This window comes from Anopheles ziemanni, chromosome 3 (genome assembly GCF_943734765.1).
Source record: "Anopheles ziemanni chromosome 3, idAnoZiCoDA_A2_x.2, whole genome shotgun sequence".
Taxonomy (NCBI): Eukaryota; Metazoa; Arthropoda; class Insecta; order Diptera; family Culicidae; genus Anopheles; species Anopheles ziemanni.
Genome location: NC_080706.1, coordinates 77,720,934 through 77,735,817, shown reverse-complemented (window position 1 = coordinate 77,735,817; position 14,884 = coordinate 77,720,934). Strand labels below are relative to the sequence as shown.

At 46.3% G+C, this 14,884-nt stretch overlaps 1 protein-coding gene across 1 annotated transcript in view; it reads right to left on the bottom strand.

The window, feature by feature from the left end:
• The window catches only part of LOC131285550 (protein muscleblind-like), a 98,109-nt gene extending 87,408 nt beyond the window's left edge, over positions 1-10,701 (bottom strand). The window contains exon 1 of the mRNA XM_058314408.1: positions 10,513-10,701. Within this exon, the coding sequence (XP_058170391.1) occupies positions 10,513-10,701 (189 nt within the window). The remainder of the gene's footprint in view (positions 1-10,512) is intronic.
• Positions 10,702-14,884: the final 4,183 nt, after the last annotated feature.

The window sequence follows — 14,884 nt, the reverse complement described above, 5'->3', positions numbered from 1 at the left end:
GGTGCTCAATGGATGCGAAAAAATATTTATTATAGATTTGAATATGTTTCCCTAAAAATGTATGCTAAACTAAGTAAAAATTAAAACATTTTCCTAATGAGCAGTCACGAACGTCTGTATAGCGGAGAGTTGAATGGAATAGAAGGCAAACACGATAATGGTTAAAGATCACGATATAAAAACTATAAATGGGGTAAATCACGTGAATTAGATTCTGAGAATGATTGAAGAAGGTTGGTTTGTAAAGAGTGAAGGAAACTGCTAAAACCCCTACATAGACCCTTTCCAAATGATACCACCCTGCTTGTACTGTGCGTAGATGGTACGCATGTACCAATCATCTCTAAAAAAAGAAATAATATCAAACAAATGGAATTGTCGAACATCCCCAAAGGTTTATTCAGAAAATTTAATGGAACACCCTTCTATACTTTACAAGCACCTTGATAAATCTCGAATTCGAATTTGGCAATGCCAAATAATGAATTTCGAACGTAAATCTCGAACGTTCGGATCTCGGAATAGGTGAGAATGTCAGCCTCTAGCTCATCACGGAATGAGAAAACGATGTTTAAAAATATAGTTGGAAAACAAATCCGTCACGATTCTCCACATGGAATAATCGCTCGAAAAGAAGAATCACACTGTTTTTGCACTTCTGAAACTCCCACCAGCACCCAGCGGACAACGAGTTTATACTATTTCATCTTTCGAGAACCCATTTTCCACCCACTCGAGAGGTACCAATTTTATTGCGCACTCCACGTTGCGTCTCGTGTATTACATATTTCACAAACAATACATATTCTTTGACTCAGAAAAGTCCACGGAAAGCAGACGCCCACGAGTTTAGGGGGTTTTGAACAACACAACGCCGGAGCCATTTATTCTTCCCGTGAGCTGGTGGTGTTAACCGAATAGTGCTTAATGGTGTCATTAATGGTGCGCGTGAACGGAACAAACCGGTGTCGAACGCAACCGCGAACGGTTCGTCTTCATAAAGTAAGATTTATTCTAGCTCGGTGGGGACCCGCTCGTTCGAGACTGACCTCACTTTGGCGCCCAAAAACGGAATCGATGAGAGGCGTCCGGGAAGTGACAGAACGATGAGTCGTCGTCCCGCGGGCCAAAGAAAATACATGCGATGAGGGATCAAATTGGCATACACGAACATGCCGTCAGCTTCGGCATTGAACCAGATTCGCTCGAGCGAGTCGAGCTTGAAAAGCCCAACCGGCTCGGATTGATGCGTTTGGTTAATGGTTTGTGAACGAGGGAAAGGGAGAGGGTGGGGGGCGCCAACCGCAGACTGGCACATACATATTGTTCCACCATCTTCCGGATGTCCTCCTAAGGCCGGCGCCCGGTTCGTGCGGGGGCGACACGGTTCAGCTTTGCCGTCCACGATCATCTCGCGCTGCTGATGACTAACATTGGTCTAATAAATTAGCAACTTACGGTCAGCTTAGCATCCTCTCCTCCACCTCCCCACAACCGGTGCGGATAATTGTTGGAGTAGTTGCAAATGCCGTTCTTTTTTCTCGATGGTTGTGGGAGGGAAACGAACAAAAAAACAAACGCGACAAACCACAATGGTGCAAGCGCTAATGACGTAACGGAGAGGAAGACTACGTCACGCTCCGGCGAACGGGCGCGCAGCAGTAAGCGAACCGCGTGGTCGGCACTCGCGCGACCTAGTCACGTGGAACACCGCAACCGGCTGTCAGCAGGCTGTGGTTAGGCGGGAAAACCCCACCAGCGCAAATGGGAAGGGTAAACAAAAAGCAAGCCAAACCTAATGACTGCGTTAGCCTCACGGCACGAGACGCAATCACGTTGCAAAAGTTCTTGCCAAAGTTCTGAACCACTTGGCTCCAAGCGCCGGCCGAAGACTTTCATCAAATCAACGAACGGGCCAAACCGAACGCACGTAAACGCGTGCCCATCCCCTTTTGGGGGGACGAAGCTTTCGATCGTGACATTCGTCAAACAAACCAATCATACTCTCGATTAGGTCCCACACCGGTGATTAATGATGTTATGTGTGATGTAATTATCCGCCAGGTGGAGAGAGGGACGCACCCGCGATGGAGATGGGGTGGATGATGGGTGTGAAGGTTAATGAAGTTAGCACACAGTTAAGCGAGCGATTAAATACAGATTTTGATGGACGGAGAGATGAGAGCATGTGCCGGAACTGACGTTACGAGCCTTTGCACGAACAAATTCACAACAAAACCAAAAGCGTTTAGCTGCTAAGTGTTTAATGAGATGATTCTAGAAAAAGAGATTAAACCAGTCTTATTAAACAGCTAAAACAGTTAGCAACCACATAAGAATTGTTAACAATAAAACAAGTATTGAGAAGAAATAAAGAATAGAAAGAGAGCAACATATGTAGTAAGTTATATGAAAATGAGATGAAATATTACATTTCTGAAGACCTATGACTTAAAATTAACCTTATGGAAAATGGAAAGAACACAAAATATAACAAAAAAAAATACGAGAAAAAAACTATGAAACACTAAAATGAACAATCCTCATTTCTGCCAATGACCACTTGTTATGCTTATTTTTTAAATTATCAAACACTCGATAAACGAGGTAATATTGCACCTGACAGTTTAAACTTGTTTCAAGCGTATACAAATAAAGGATTTAAAAGTCAAAGAGAATAGCATTTTACGAAAGAAAAACAAGAGATCCTCAACATCGTGAGGTAAAACGAATCAAAATCGAATACAAAGCTCAAACACCAGAAAACAACACGATTAGCTTACAGAATCGTGGGCGAACGGAAGGCAATAACGCTAACTAGCGTGGGGATTTCCCAATCGTCGCCCTGTCCGGCACAGTGATGGAAATGAACGTCAACTCGAGATGAAACAAGCTTCGAATGTCGTGAGAAAAAAAACCCGAAACTCTATTCAATCCGATTCTAGCCCAAAAGAGAAATAGAATCCTTTCAAGTTGCATTCGAACGAACGTGTAATGAAATCGAGGATTGGACGTTGGTGAAGCCTCTGCAGTATGGAGAGAGCATTCTCTGCTGACCACAGGACGAACTCGTTTGTTCTCGGGCCTTCCTTTGTTCCCGCAAAGGTAGCCATAAAACGTGCCAGCACTGATCGACCCCAAAGAAATGGGCTAGCAGGAGTGACCCGAGCACGGTTTGTTTTTTTCCATTTCTCGTTCCAATTTGGAAAACGAGAAAAGGTGGCATCGAATGTTGAAGCACTCGGAGTTAGTCCCGCGCAGATGAACGAAAGACAGACGGACCCGCTCTGCTTGACAGCACCCGAAATCTGCGCCCGACTTGAGCGATGTTGAGCTTTGATGTGGCTGGAACCGATCCCAGGCAACAATGATTTCCCATCGCAGTCACTTCTTTCTTACTCCGTTGATTCATTTCAGCTATTTCTGGTTTTTTTAAATGTCTTATACCTAGACATAGACGTGCACAACGATAGTAAAAAAATTGAGAAACGATTTCTCTACTTTCAGGCAGTTTAAATTTAATTTAAGAAAACACAGAACTAAAAAAAAATTTGCAAAATTATTTTGTAGAGACGACAAGATTTCGTAATACTTTCATAACAATTTTGGTATGAATTGTTGATTTTTTCAACATTATAATAAAATTCGTTTATGCAGATTTTAGAGGAAACTCTACAATCCACCAAGAAGGATTTTTTGGGGGTTCGACAAGATTAGGTATGCACATCCGATTGAAAACTCGTGGAAAACCAGACAAAAACAATGTCACTCGCAAAATACGTCAGTAAAAGAAAACGGGACACCCGTAAAAACATCCATGAACAATGCGTCGCTTAAAGTTATGCTGCCCCAACTAGAAGGAGAGATACCTGGTATCGCCCGAAACGCCCTCAAGGAAGCGCGGGAAAAGTTGTCGCGACAAAAGTCGCGCAGACGTTTTGACGAGCCAACTTTTTTGTTGTTTTTTTTTGTCGTGACGCGGCCTCAAATCAGTCGCACAGGGTGACGGATTTCCCGCAGGTAGGCCATCCGAAAGTGTCGCCTTCGAAAGGTAAAATGTTGATTTAGATAACGGACGGAAGAAAAAAAAACGGAACGGAAAATAAAGGAGCATATTTCGACAAAAGAAGAGCAAGAAAGAAGCAGGAAACCCCTCGACCACTTCAAAGCTACAAATGTCATAATTCATAATGGCGCCGCGCGTCGGGATGCGCTACCCGGTTGTCACCCGGAGGGCCGGAAAACTCTCTCGGGAAAAACGTTCTCGGAAGTTAACCGTCACCAACCCGCGTCTCGGTTTTCTTTTTCCTTCGCCTAGGCGCCCTGGCGAGTAATCATGTAATCGTAAAAAAAGCACACACACATACACACACACCGATGGAGGTGCCTGGTTGCTGATAAAAGTTGTCCCTCGGAAAACGAGGACCGCGTCGTACCATTCCTTCTGCCTTTGCCGAGGTTTTGGTGTTGTTGTTCCCGTAGCACAGCTGGCAAAGTGACAGCTATCGTGCGCGGCAAGTCGAAAGGAAACTCCCCCGACCCCTCCCGCACCGCACCCGCTCGGTTCCCGTTTTGCGACCGGCGACGCTCGGCTCTCTGGCACAAATAAAAAGACAACACTACAACATCAACCCCGCGGGCGGCATGTTGACGCTTTGTCCTGCCCCACGACGGTATCTCGGGATCGTACCTTTGCGGGCAACGGGCCCCGGCGAGTGTGCGGTGCGTGGGTCGCTTTCGTGCCGGAAGCTTTTCCCACACCCACACCAAGTTGAGCCATTTCGCTGTACCGAACCCGGAGCAAGATCCGGTGGTGTCGGTTCGCGCATTCTCCTTTTATTCCTTCACCACCACCGCTTCTGCTCGATCCCACCCAACAATAAGCACTGAAAAGAAGCATTTCCGGTGCCGATATACAGCGAGATAAAGATGCAAAAAGCGTATTTGTATGCGTGTATGTGTGTCCCGAAGCGTCGCGAACACACGAGGGAACAAAATAAACCTCTAAGCCACGGTGTGAATTCATGCGACAGATAGAGTCAAGGTATGGCGCACCAGGATTTTTGTCGGGAAATAAATACACACACACACATACCTATGAGTGTGAATATTATCCCTACCCTCACTTCTACCACCTCACATCGTTCCACAGGACCTGGCAAAACCGGAAAAATCCCGGGCACGGATGAGCGTATGTAAGAGCTCCCTCGTTTGTCGCGTCAAAAGTGCGGAAAATGTGAAAACGCCAGTGGTTTATGTTTTGATAGCATGAACCTCACCCCGGCCGGGGTGCAAAAGGGGTGGGGGAGGAAAGGTAAGAGCGGTGGCCGTGTCAAAATGGCATAACGATGGAGCCTCCTCGTTCAACGCACGTCTGCAACCATAGACCAGGGCTGGGAGAAGAAAAATGATATTAAAACTCTTAACAGGTTTTTCCGCCCATTGCCTTGCCGCTTTTTCGCACCTGGCCGGCCGCTTTTCCCGACACCCCTAGGCCGGCTGGTAAACGCGAGACCTGCCTGACCCGGGGAAAAGAGTTTCTTTAGCCCGGTTTTTATTATCCGTGATTTTCGCTCCCCCATACACAGACACACACACACACACATAGCGCACACTAACCGGAGTGCCTGACATTAGGAGAAAACAACGCCAGGGTGCGCTCGTCTTGGCGCCGTGTCCTGGTTGTTATTATTATTTATAACCTTAGGCCTTTCCCGGCTGTTTTCCAGGGGAAGTGGGTGGGCTGGTGAGGGAGAGGTGGTAGTACGCGGTTGGAGTGGTAAAAGATGGCACAAAAGACCATTCGCTACGTGCTCACTCATTTATGCGAGCGGTCCACCGCCATTCGATGCGGCCGGGAAAATTCCCCAAGGAGTTGGCGTACGGAAGGACGACAAAAAAAAAACACGGGAGAAGAAAGCAGCGACTGGACGCGGCGGGGTAGGAAACTCTTGACGTTGTAATTACGAAACAAAGCAGTGCGGGAACGATAAGGACGGCGAACGGGTCGCGCAAGGAATAAACATGGCGTCGCCCTCGCCCTTTCGGTAGGAAAATGTTGTGCTTGGGAAATCAACGTCGTCGGGCAGCACACGGTGTGCTGCAAACGTGTTGGAAAATGGTTACTTTTCACACCCGGAAGTGGTCCGAACACGCCAACAGTGTCGAGCGGCTAACCGGTGGATACTTTTAGCATAATCATCGAGTGTTTTCCAGCAGGAAGCGGGTAGACTGGGCGGAGGAGGGGGGAGTAAAGTATGTCTAATGTTATTGTTCTATGATTTAATGATATTCTCAATAATGTTATGAAAAGCACTTCTCAAGCTCCCTAGTTAAATGGGCCCTTCAATTGAGAGACTTACAAAAATTTAATTTGCCATTGAAATCATTTGTCACGGTATTGGTATAAAGTACAACTCGGTCCTTTATCCTTCGTTTAAAATAATCCACGTTTGTACATACCATTTTCAAATAAAAAATTAACTAAAAAAACTAAAAGAAAACTAATTTTGAACCACCCTTAACGAAAAAAACGCATCCTTTTTAAGACATCAAATAAAGATAAAATAAATTAAACAAAACGGAGCTTAGTATAGAATTTTAATGGAAAACTTGTCTGTTTTAATTTAATGTAATTAGAAAAGATAAACATAATAAACGAGCCTACACTCCAAATCAAAACCAGAACAATGCAAATTAGCAAATCTATCAATTTCAAATCACATTTCAATTTCAAATTGAAATTTTTGGGAAAAAATCGCAATTCAATTAAAAGAATTTGATCAAACAAACAAACAAACAAGCTAATGAAATTTGTTGTTTATAATACGAACGATACATTTTGGACGAAAACGTGTTGAACCCTTTGGTTACTGGAGATTGCAACTAATGAATAAAAAAAAGAGGTAAACATCTTCCCAAGAAATTCTGGAACCGAAAAATCCTTATACAGTTCAGATTTTCCAGCGAGTTTCCATCGCAAACGTCCAACCATCGCGTAGGTGGTGCCAACCTTGATTGTTTTAAGCCGCGATAAAAGCAGACTCATCAACAATGAATTACTTGAAATAAAACACGCTTTTCCAGGAGGGGCCGAGAACGCTGAAAAATCAAAACATATTTGCCGCCCCCGGCCGCGTTCCGGTCTGCAGCCAAATCACTTACCAATTACGCCCCCGCTGGAGACGAGGCCAGATATATATTGGATTAAAAGTTCCTCCCTTCCATCTTCCCTCACCCAGGCAGGGTTTTCCCGGTTCAACATCGCCTACATATCGGCGACATTTCATTCACATTTGAATACGAAAAATGACCCGCGTACTCGTAACCCTCACCTCCAGCTGCACTTGACTGGTGCGAATGATTTTCCGATACTTTTCCTCCCCCCTTTGCTCTCCAGGTTATGCTCGATTTCGTTTCGTTAGCAAACCGCCATGATCCAACATCGCTGTTGTGTTTCCTTCTCTCAACCCAAGGGAGACCATGAAAAAGGGGATCATGTAGATTTTCCACGTGTACCGTCTGCTGTGTTTGTGTCGGTATGGGTGTGCGCGTTTCGTTTGATCCCAAATCCAAACCACACGCAAGTTCAAACCCTTCCGCCACCTTCAGGCCCCTTCGTCCGTTATGGTCCGTCTGGTTGGGCAATGAGTGCATCGAAAATATCGACCCACGCTGTTCATCCCAAACCATCAATTGAGCGATCGAAACAAACTCCCCATCCTCGATTTTTCACGGCGGATCACGAGTGGTTCAGTTTTTCCGAAGGACATTTACTTCACCACAAACCAGACGTCGAAGGGGGGGTCTCCAAATGCCATATCACAGACATACAAGCGCGCTGCCAAAACCATACGCCCACTTTGAAGAGGACAAAACAACGCAACAGACCCCCAAACAACGGGTGATGAAACCGGGATGAGGATAGGTGAGGTGAGGGGTATTTTCAATCGGTCGCGTCCTGCTCGCTTCCGTGTCGGTTAAAAATCTTCCACCCGGGAAAACGGATCGCAACGCGCGCGGTCGGAGGAATGTTTCGTGGGTGGATTTTTCGGTTTTAATTCCATCGTACATCTCCTTTCGAGCGTATCGTCGTGGAAAACATTTCCATTCCATTCCGCCCGGCACCCGGTTTTGTGGCCTGGTTTGCACCTCCCCGGGCGGGCGGGGAAAAATATGTAGCACGCGTTTGAGCGGGAGACATTTCCGACTCCGGGGTGCTCAGGCTCTAACATATGTGAATATATACACACGCACAGGCACACACACACGGAAAATTCCCGCTTCGATCCCCGCCACCATGGATGTGCTGCACCTGTTTCGAAAACAAGCGGCCTGCTACCCCTTTCCACTCCCACCATCCTCGTCCTTAATCCTTGCACGGCCTTTCGTTTGTTTCGACGACATTTAAGGACGCGGCTCCCGGAAGTGGGACACCGACCGGAACAACCCGCACCCGCCACAAAAACCTGCACACACACACGCACACATGGAGTAGGAGCGAGAATCAAATACAAGGATATCATCAGCGAACCACACCACCAGCGACACCGCACCATTAATGCCAACGTCATTCATTTCGTGTCACGCAAGAGAAGGAATTTCGGTTTCCGGAGGTGACGCCGACGGAAAGGGGACGATGGAAGAGGTGCGGAAAGTGTGGAATTTGGTTCACTATCGATACCAGCAAGCGCTCCATCACCTTTACTCGCGCACAAACGCACGGGGTTGTCTAAAATTCAAATCGAAACCCGGAATGGGCTCGTGCTGGGGTTGATATTGATTTTTGGCGAAACCGATCCGAGCTACTGCAAGGCCGTCGCGACGGGCGTGAACCCACGGGTTTTCTGCGGGCAACTCGGCAAACTCGGCACGGAAAAGTGTCCACTCGTCACACACACACACAACTCCCGCATATAATATAGGAAGTGCACCGGATTCGAACGGCTCGATCGAAATGGGAAGGAAAAGCGTGCAAAAGCAGCGAGTCTGGTGGTGCATGATTAAATTCATCCCGAAAACGGTTATTGGATTGTGTTCGATCCGGTCTCGCGACTTCCGGAGGATCATCCGACCGCACCACCACTGCGTTACTACACTATCTAGGGCACACGGTTTCACTGACCTGTGCCAAACCAGAAATAAAAAAAACAGCAACGCTCCATTCGCATCGATGTTCGCTGTGGAACTGAAAAATCAAACAACGTTCCTCTACTCGATGCATGATGGAGGTGTGTGCATCCTGTAGCTAATCAACATAAATGAAGCCACCATCGAAGGGAACAAAAAAGGACTTGACGGTGCGGGAAAAACAGGTGAACCCTTTTTCCACCTCACTTCATAGTTGTCGAGTTCATCATGAAGCTCGCGTCCATTTGGAGCGAGCTCTAATTAACCACTCCTTCCTTCTCGCGCTCGCGTTTGCCAACAGAAATGATACAGCGAAATGTTGTCCAGCGCCAACAGGGAAAGTCCTGTGTTTGCTTATTTAGCAACTCCACTTCGCCACGCACCTCACCTGTTTCTGCCCCTTTTCCCCTTTCACTTTCCACCCAACAAACGGCTTCATTGAGTCAATCGAAACGGAAGCCAACTCAATTAGAGCACGTGTTGTTTCCGCCTGAAACTAACAGGGAAAAAAACACACACGAACACCGTTTTTTGCTACTACGCGGATCATCCCCCCGCAGAACAATGTCGATCCTTACCACCCGCAACTCGTTGGGAAACAAAAAGGACCAAATGAAAAGTGAGCTAGCGAGCAAAAACCAAAGCATCGGTAATTATTATATCAATTTGAAAACATGTGCCAAACTGGGCAAACTTTGTGTGTGAGTGTGGAGAGTGTTCCAACATTTCCGAGTGTCAGATCCGGCGTTCTAGAGGGGTTGGGGTCTGCGGCTTTGGGCGAGAACTTTGCAAACCTTTCAACCTCCACGTTCACACGTAACATTCTTCTTGCCTTCTCTAGTTTTAAACTCACCCACGAGGACTAGCATGTAGCAGATTTTGGAACAATAAGAGAAAAGGATCAAAGTAGGTGGTTGGGGTATGTTATGCTACATCCTTGGTAATCCTGGAATTACTACCCCGGATGCAAAAACTTTCTAGTCATTCAAGGCTTACACACACACACACATTCACTGCTTATCCTTTCACCTTTGGCCTACAAGTTTTACTTTGGCCTCTCCAAACGGGAGTTCCTAGTGTGGCTCCGTAACCTCAAATTCTGTCTTTAGGGTGTATTTTTTGGCAAGGGGCCGTGTTTGTGAGACGCCCTTTTCGGTACGACAAATCGCATGCCAATTGTTCACCTACTTCTAGCGTTGGAATGACATTGGAACAAGGAAAGCGTTTTGGCACAATACCAGACTTGTTTGGAACACAAATGGATAAAAGAAGAATAGCGTATAGGGAACTGGTTTGCTTGAAGTCCTTGACAGTCAGCACATTTGAAACGAGAGGTCTATGAATGCCTTATGTGATACCAACGAGATGAGAGACAAAACCTACCTTAATACTGTCGTAGCACGCGGTCACGCGTCCGTTTTGTACTTCGACGTTCGCTGGCGGATGTGCGAACTTGCACTCGGTGTCCGGACGGGAGCATTTGTTGCGCTGGTACTCCCGGCAGACCTCCAGCTGCAGCCAGCGTGAATCCTTTCCGTTCAGTAGATTGGTCATGTTTACCATAGCGGCCATAGCTCGTCGCTCGCACACTGGAAAAAAACCACTTCCTTCACAGGCTCCGCTCTCGAGAGCTCTCGGTACTCGCTAGCCTTGCACTCGCACAAATCACACACACTCACACACACGCGCTCGAAAAAACGCTTGCTTTTGCTGCTGGCGGCTCGCGGGAATATTTCCTCGCTTGGGCGCTTCTGTACGTTGTGCCGATGGACTCGCGCAAGAACTGATTAAAACTGGTCGAACTCGCGGGGAACTCCTGGTGCGGGATCACACGGTAACACACTGGGGCATGCGACACGGTGGCCGGATGCGGTTGCGATTTGTGCTTTAGAGAACGCTGTTTAGGCCTGTTTGGAACATATTCCAACGCCGGTTGGATGGGTTTTTTTCCTAGCTCTTCCCACGGATACAATCACACACTGACCAGGCGGAGGCGCTGGACTTCTTCTTCGAACACTCGTTAGGAACACGTTAACACGGGTCGGGAAGCTGAAGAACTCCCGCTTAATGTTACACTTCTCGACTTCTAGCGAGCACGGAACGATTAGACACGAGATCGAGCCGACACCAAAAACAACACGCACCAGAAACAACTTGGCTTTAGAGCTCACACGAAATAGAATCTCAGAACGGATTTGTAAGTCCCTCCAAACTTTCACTTCTTCCGTTCGCTGGCGACTAGTTATCCTGGCTAGATGATCGGCACGCGCACACACTCCATAGACACACTTCTCACAAACACGTTTTGCTTTGGACGCGACGAATTGCGTTGATGATTGTCCGGTGGATGTTCTCTCACTCACGATTTCCGTTTGAAATGCTTGCTGCGATTTCGCTAAAAACTTCGCACAACTTCCGTTTCGGGAGGCGACTACTGCGAGCGAGCGCTATGAAGCGGGAAGCGATTCGAGTGTGCAGTTTGGGGTTTTCAGAGATGTGGCGGCGGCGGTAGCGGCGCTATTTATGATGATCTGGCGAATAGGAGAGTGGGGGAGAGTGTCTCTAGCTCGCTAGCTGGCTGTGGAGGAGAGGACTGTGATGCGCGGTTCTTGTGGATGTTTTTGGGAGCCGTCCAAAAAGCTGTCTACACCGAGCTCGGGACTAGCAGCAGCTTCTGCGAGATCGATGCCAACTATGATGAGCTCTGGAAACGCGTCGGTACTGCGGCGACTTGGATGGGGTGGATTTATTTCTTTAGTGTGCGTGGTTCAACACTGCCTGCAAAAAAAAAAAACAGAGAGAAAAACACATGATTTAGCCATTACGAAACCGATGCCTACATTACATTTGGCGCGCGAATAAATGTCGGCATTAAAGACTTTTCCATCCTTTCCTCAACGGCTCGATGAAGCAATAGATTCTCCTAACAGTGAGGAAAAATCATTTCCACCATCTGACTCGTAGGGCAATTTAAAACTGAATCACAAAATTATTTTTACCACACCTATTAGAAGGGCGACAGGAGCCATCACCGAGGCAACCGTTCGACTCTATGGGCCACGAGGAATAAAAAAGAAACACCATCAAAATGTACCATGTTCGAGCGCCAAAACTGCCGCGTGCGTGCGTAGTTAAAGGATGAAGGGATCATCTCCACCCCAACCACCTTCGGGGCGGGTGGGGGTGTGTGAAAAAAAGGGAAGAAAAACAATCCCAAAATAATAAAGCGATTCAGATCCTGCCAGCGAAGGCCGCTCTCGGTGGTGGTGGCACACACACACAACCTGACAAGCATCACAATCGTCATAAATAATAAAAGCGTCATTTAGCATGATCGTAAAATCCGGAAACCGAAAGAGTAACGAAGAGCGCGGGTGACAGAACTGATGTGCGGGGGTGGGTTGGAAGGGAGACATGAATATGAAATTATGCTTTACATGCTGCCGTTTGATGGTCTAAGCTTCGATCGTTTTCCGGGCGACATTTGGCTTCGCGCGGAAGAGCATGAGATGCCGAGGTGATTTATATGTTTTATTTGACGCCGTAATTTGTCTCCATTGCCGTTGGCATCGTGGCGTTCGTGTTGGAGTGACGCCTCCAAGCAATGAATGCTGTAAGTCCTGCGTCCGAACGAATAAAAACAATATTTTATAAATTGAGGGTGGAGACGCGTTAAATAATTGACGGCTGTGGTGTTTTTTCTCGTGACGTCATCGAAGCAAAACATCGATCATGTTTTATTTGCAGGCTCCATCCATCAATCCATCTTCCAGGGGAAAATGATTTGACAGTAAGAAACCTGTTCCATAAGAACAAGAACTAACCATTCCCATCAAAAGTAGAAGAGTAAAAATGACTGTTAAATACAGCCACCGTTAAAAACATGTAGAATAACACTAACATATACTAGTACAACATCAAGAACACAGTATTGTACTTCGATAAACGACTTTCAACTCCAATTTGCTTGCATTCAATCTTTAATCACCTCAATCATGGGTTTTTTCAAAAGGAATTAATGAACCCGGTGTCTCTTTCAAAGCTCTTTTCCATAAAAACATCCGGTCGTCCTTTCAAATGACATCGTTCGGTTTTTCAGCCCTTGCAACCATTCATGCCATCGTGGAAGCGTGCTTGCAAGCAAGCATCTCAATCACAACCGGCAAACATTCAAAACGAGTGGCTGATTAAATCTAGAAAGCGATAGCCAACGACCAGAAAACTGCTGATTTAGTTGCCGTCACGAGAGCTTTCTTCCTCGCCGAATTGGGCTCGGTTTCGTTCTTTTTTTTGCAAAACTCTGTCAACCGGTATCGGTGATTTTATTTTCAACAAATCTGAACATGCTGTTGCTTTCACCTCTGGCGTAGGTGATCGTTCTCCCTTTTTGTCCGGGGAACTTCTTGCAAACGAGGAAATCGGGTGCCTATAAATGCCTGCCGGATCGAAACGGCTGCCTCGAGCCAGCAGCCAGCTAACCGAGCTCGTTACGGTCCGCCGCCGGACAAAAACATATGCTATCTTCATCGACAACAACGTGCTCGACAAACGTTCACTACCGACCCAAATCGAAAGCTGCGGGTGGTTGGGTGGCAAGGGCGGAAAAGTGAGAGAAAAATAGTAGTAAAAAACAAACATGCACATCTATGCACACGGATCGATGTTTGCACCACCACCCCATAACAAGAGCACGGACACGAATGATGAATAAACTATCCCAACCCCGGACTCATGGCAGCAGCTGCACGGTTCCGTTTTGACCGAGAGTTGTATTTTTAATTAAGCTCAATTAAGAAAGTTCAACTCTACTGCCCCTTGGATGCACCGCTACTTGCTGTGGGAGAGCGGAAAAACAGCGGTTCATTGGTAACGGATGATGCAGCGTTTAGGTCTTGTTCCTCGCCGTTTCGCGGAACCTAAGGCGGTTTTCAACCTATTGCAATAGTTGACCTCGAGCCCAGGAAGGAAACATGTTGCGATGGTGCTCAGATTTGAGAGGATATTTGTCGCCTAATTGCCATCCAGTAGAGAAATTCTATTACTAGATTTGTTCTACTGATGGGAATGGAAAACTATTGTTATTCGACCACTTTTTTGCTTCCTCAAACTGGAATATATTATTAAACTTACTCTTTGATGTACAAATTATTTTATAATTTAATTTGAAACAAGTCAAGCTAAAAGGCCATTGAACATAGGCACTCTTTTGTTCCAGTTTATTACCATGTTCGATCGACGGGGTCATTTATCGGTAATATAACGAAAGAAGAAAAATAATGAGAGATAGCATGGGATGGCAATTGATGAGACATTCATGTCATTATCCAAGAGGAGATTTTAATTTCCAACCGAACCTAATTAACCACTGCACCGTGCAACCGAACGATTCGACAGATTGATGGAGGGAAGCGGGCGAAAAATCCGACCAATAAACAGCGGCACCCAAATGGGAATGCAACCGAATTACATTACCATAACTGACCACAAGCAGCGAGGCGAACGCGCCATCGCATCAATGTGCTTGATCGAATGTAATCATTTGTTCTTCGTTAAAGCCTACACTTATTTATTTTTCTTTTAATGGACGTCATGTTTCTTAATTTATGTGAATGCAACAAAGAAGAGAAAAAAGAGGATAAAAGCGAAGGAAAAGTGTAGAAATTTACTAGAAGCAAAATTGGATTATCTGATGTGAATCAACACGCTAAGAATGACTAGCCAACCACATTAACCAACAAAAATGTATCTCGAATTG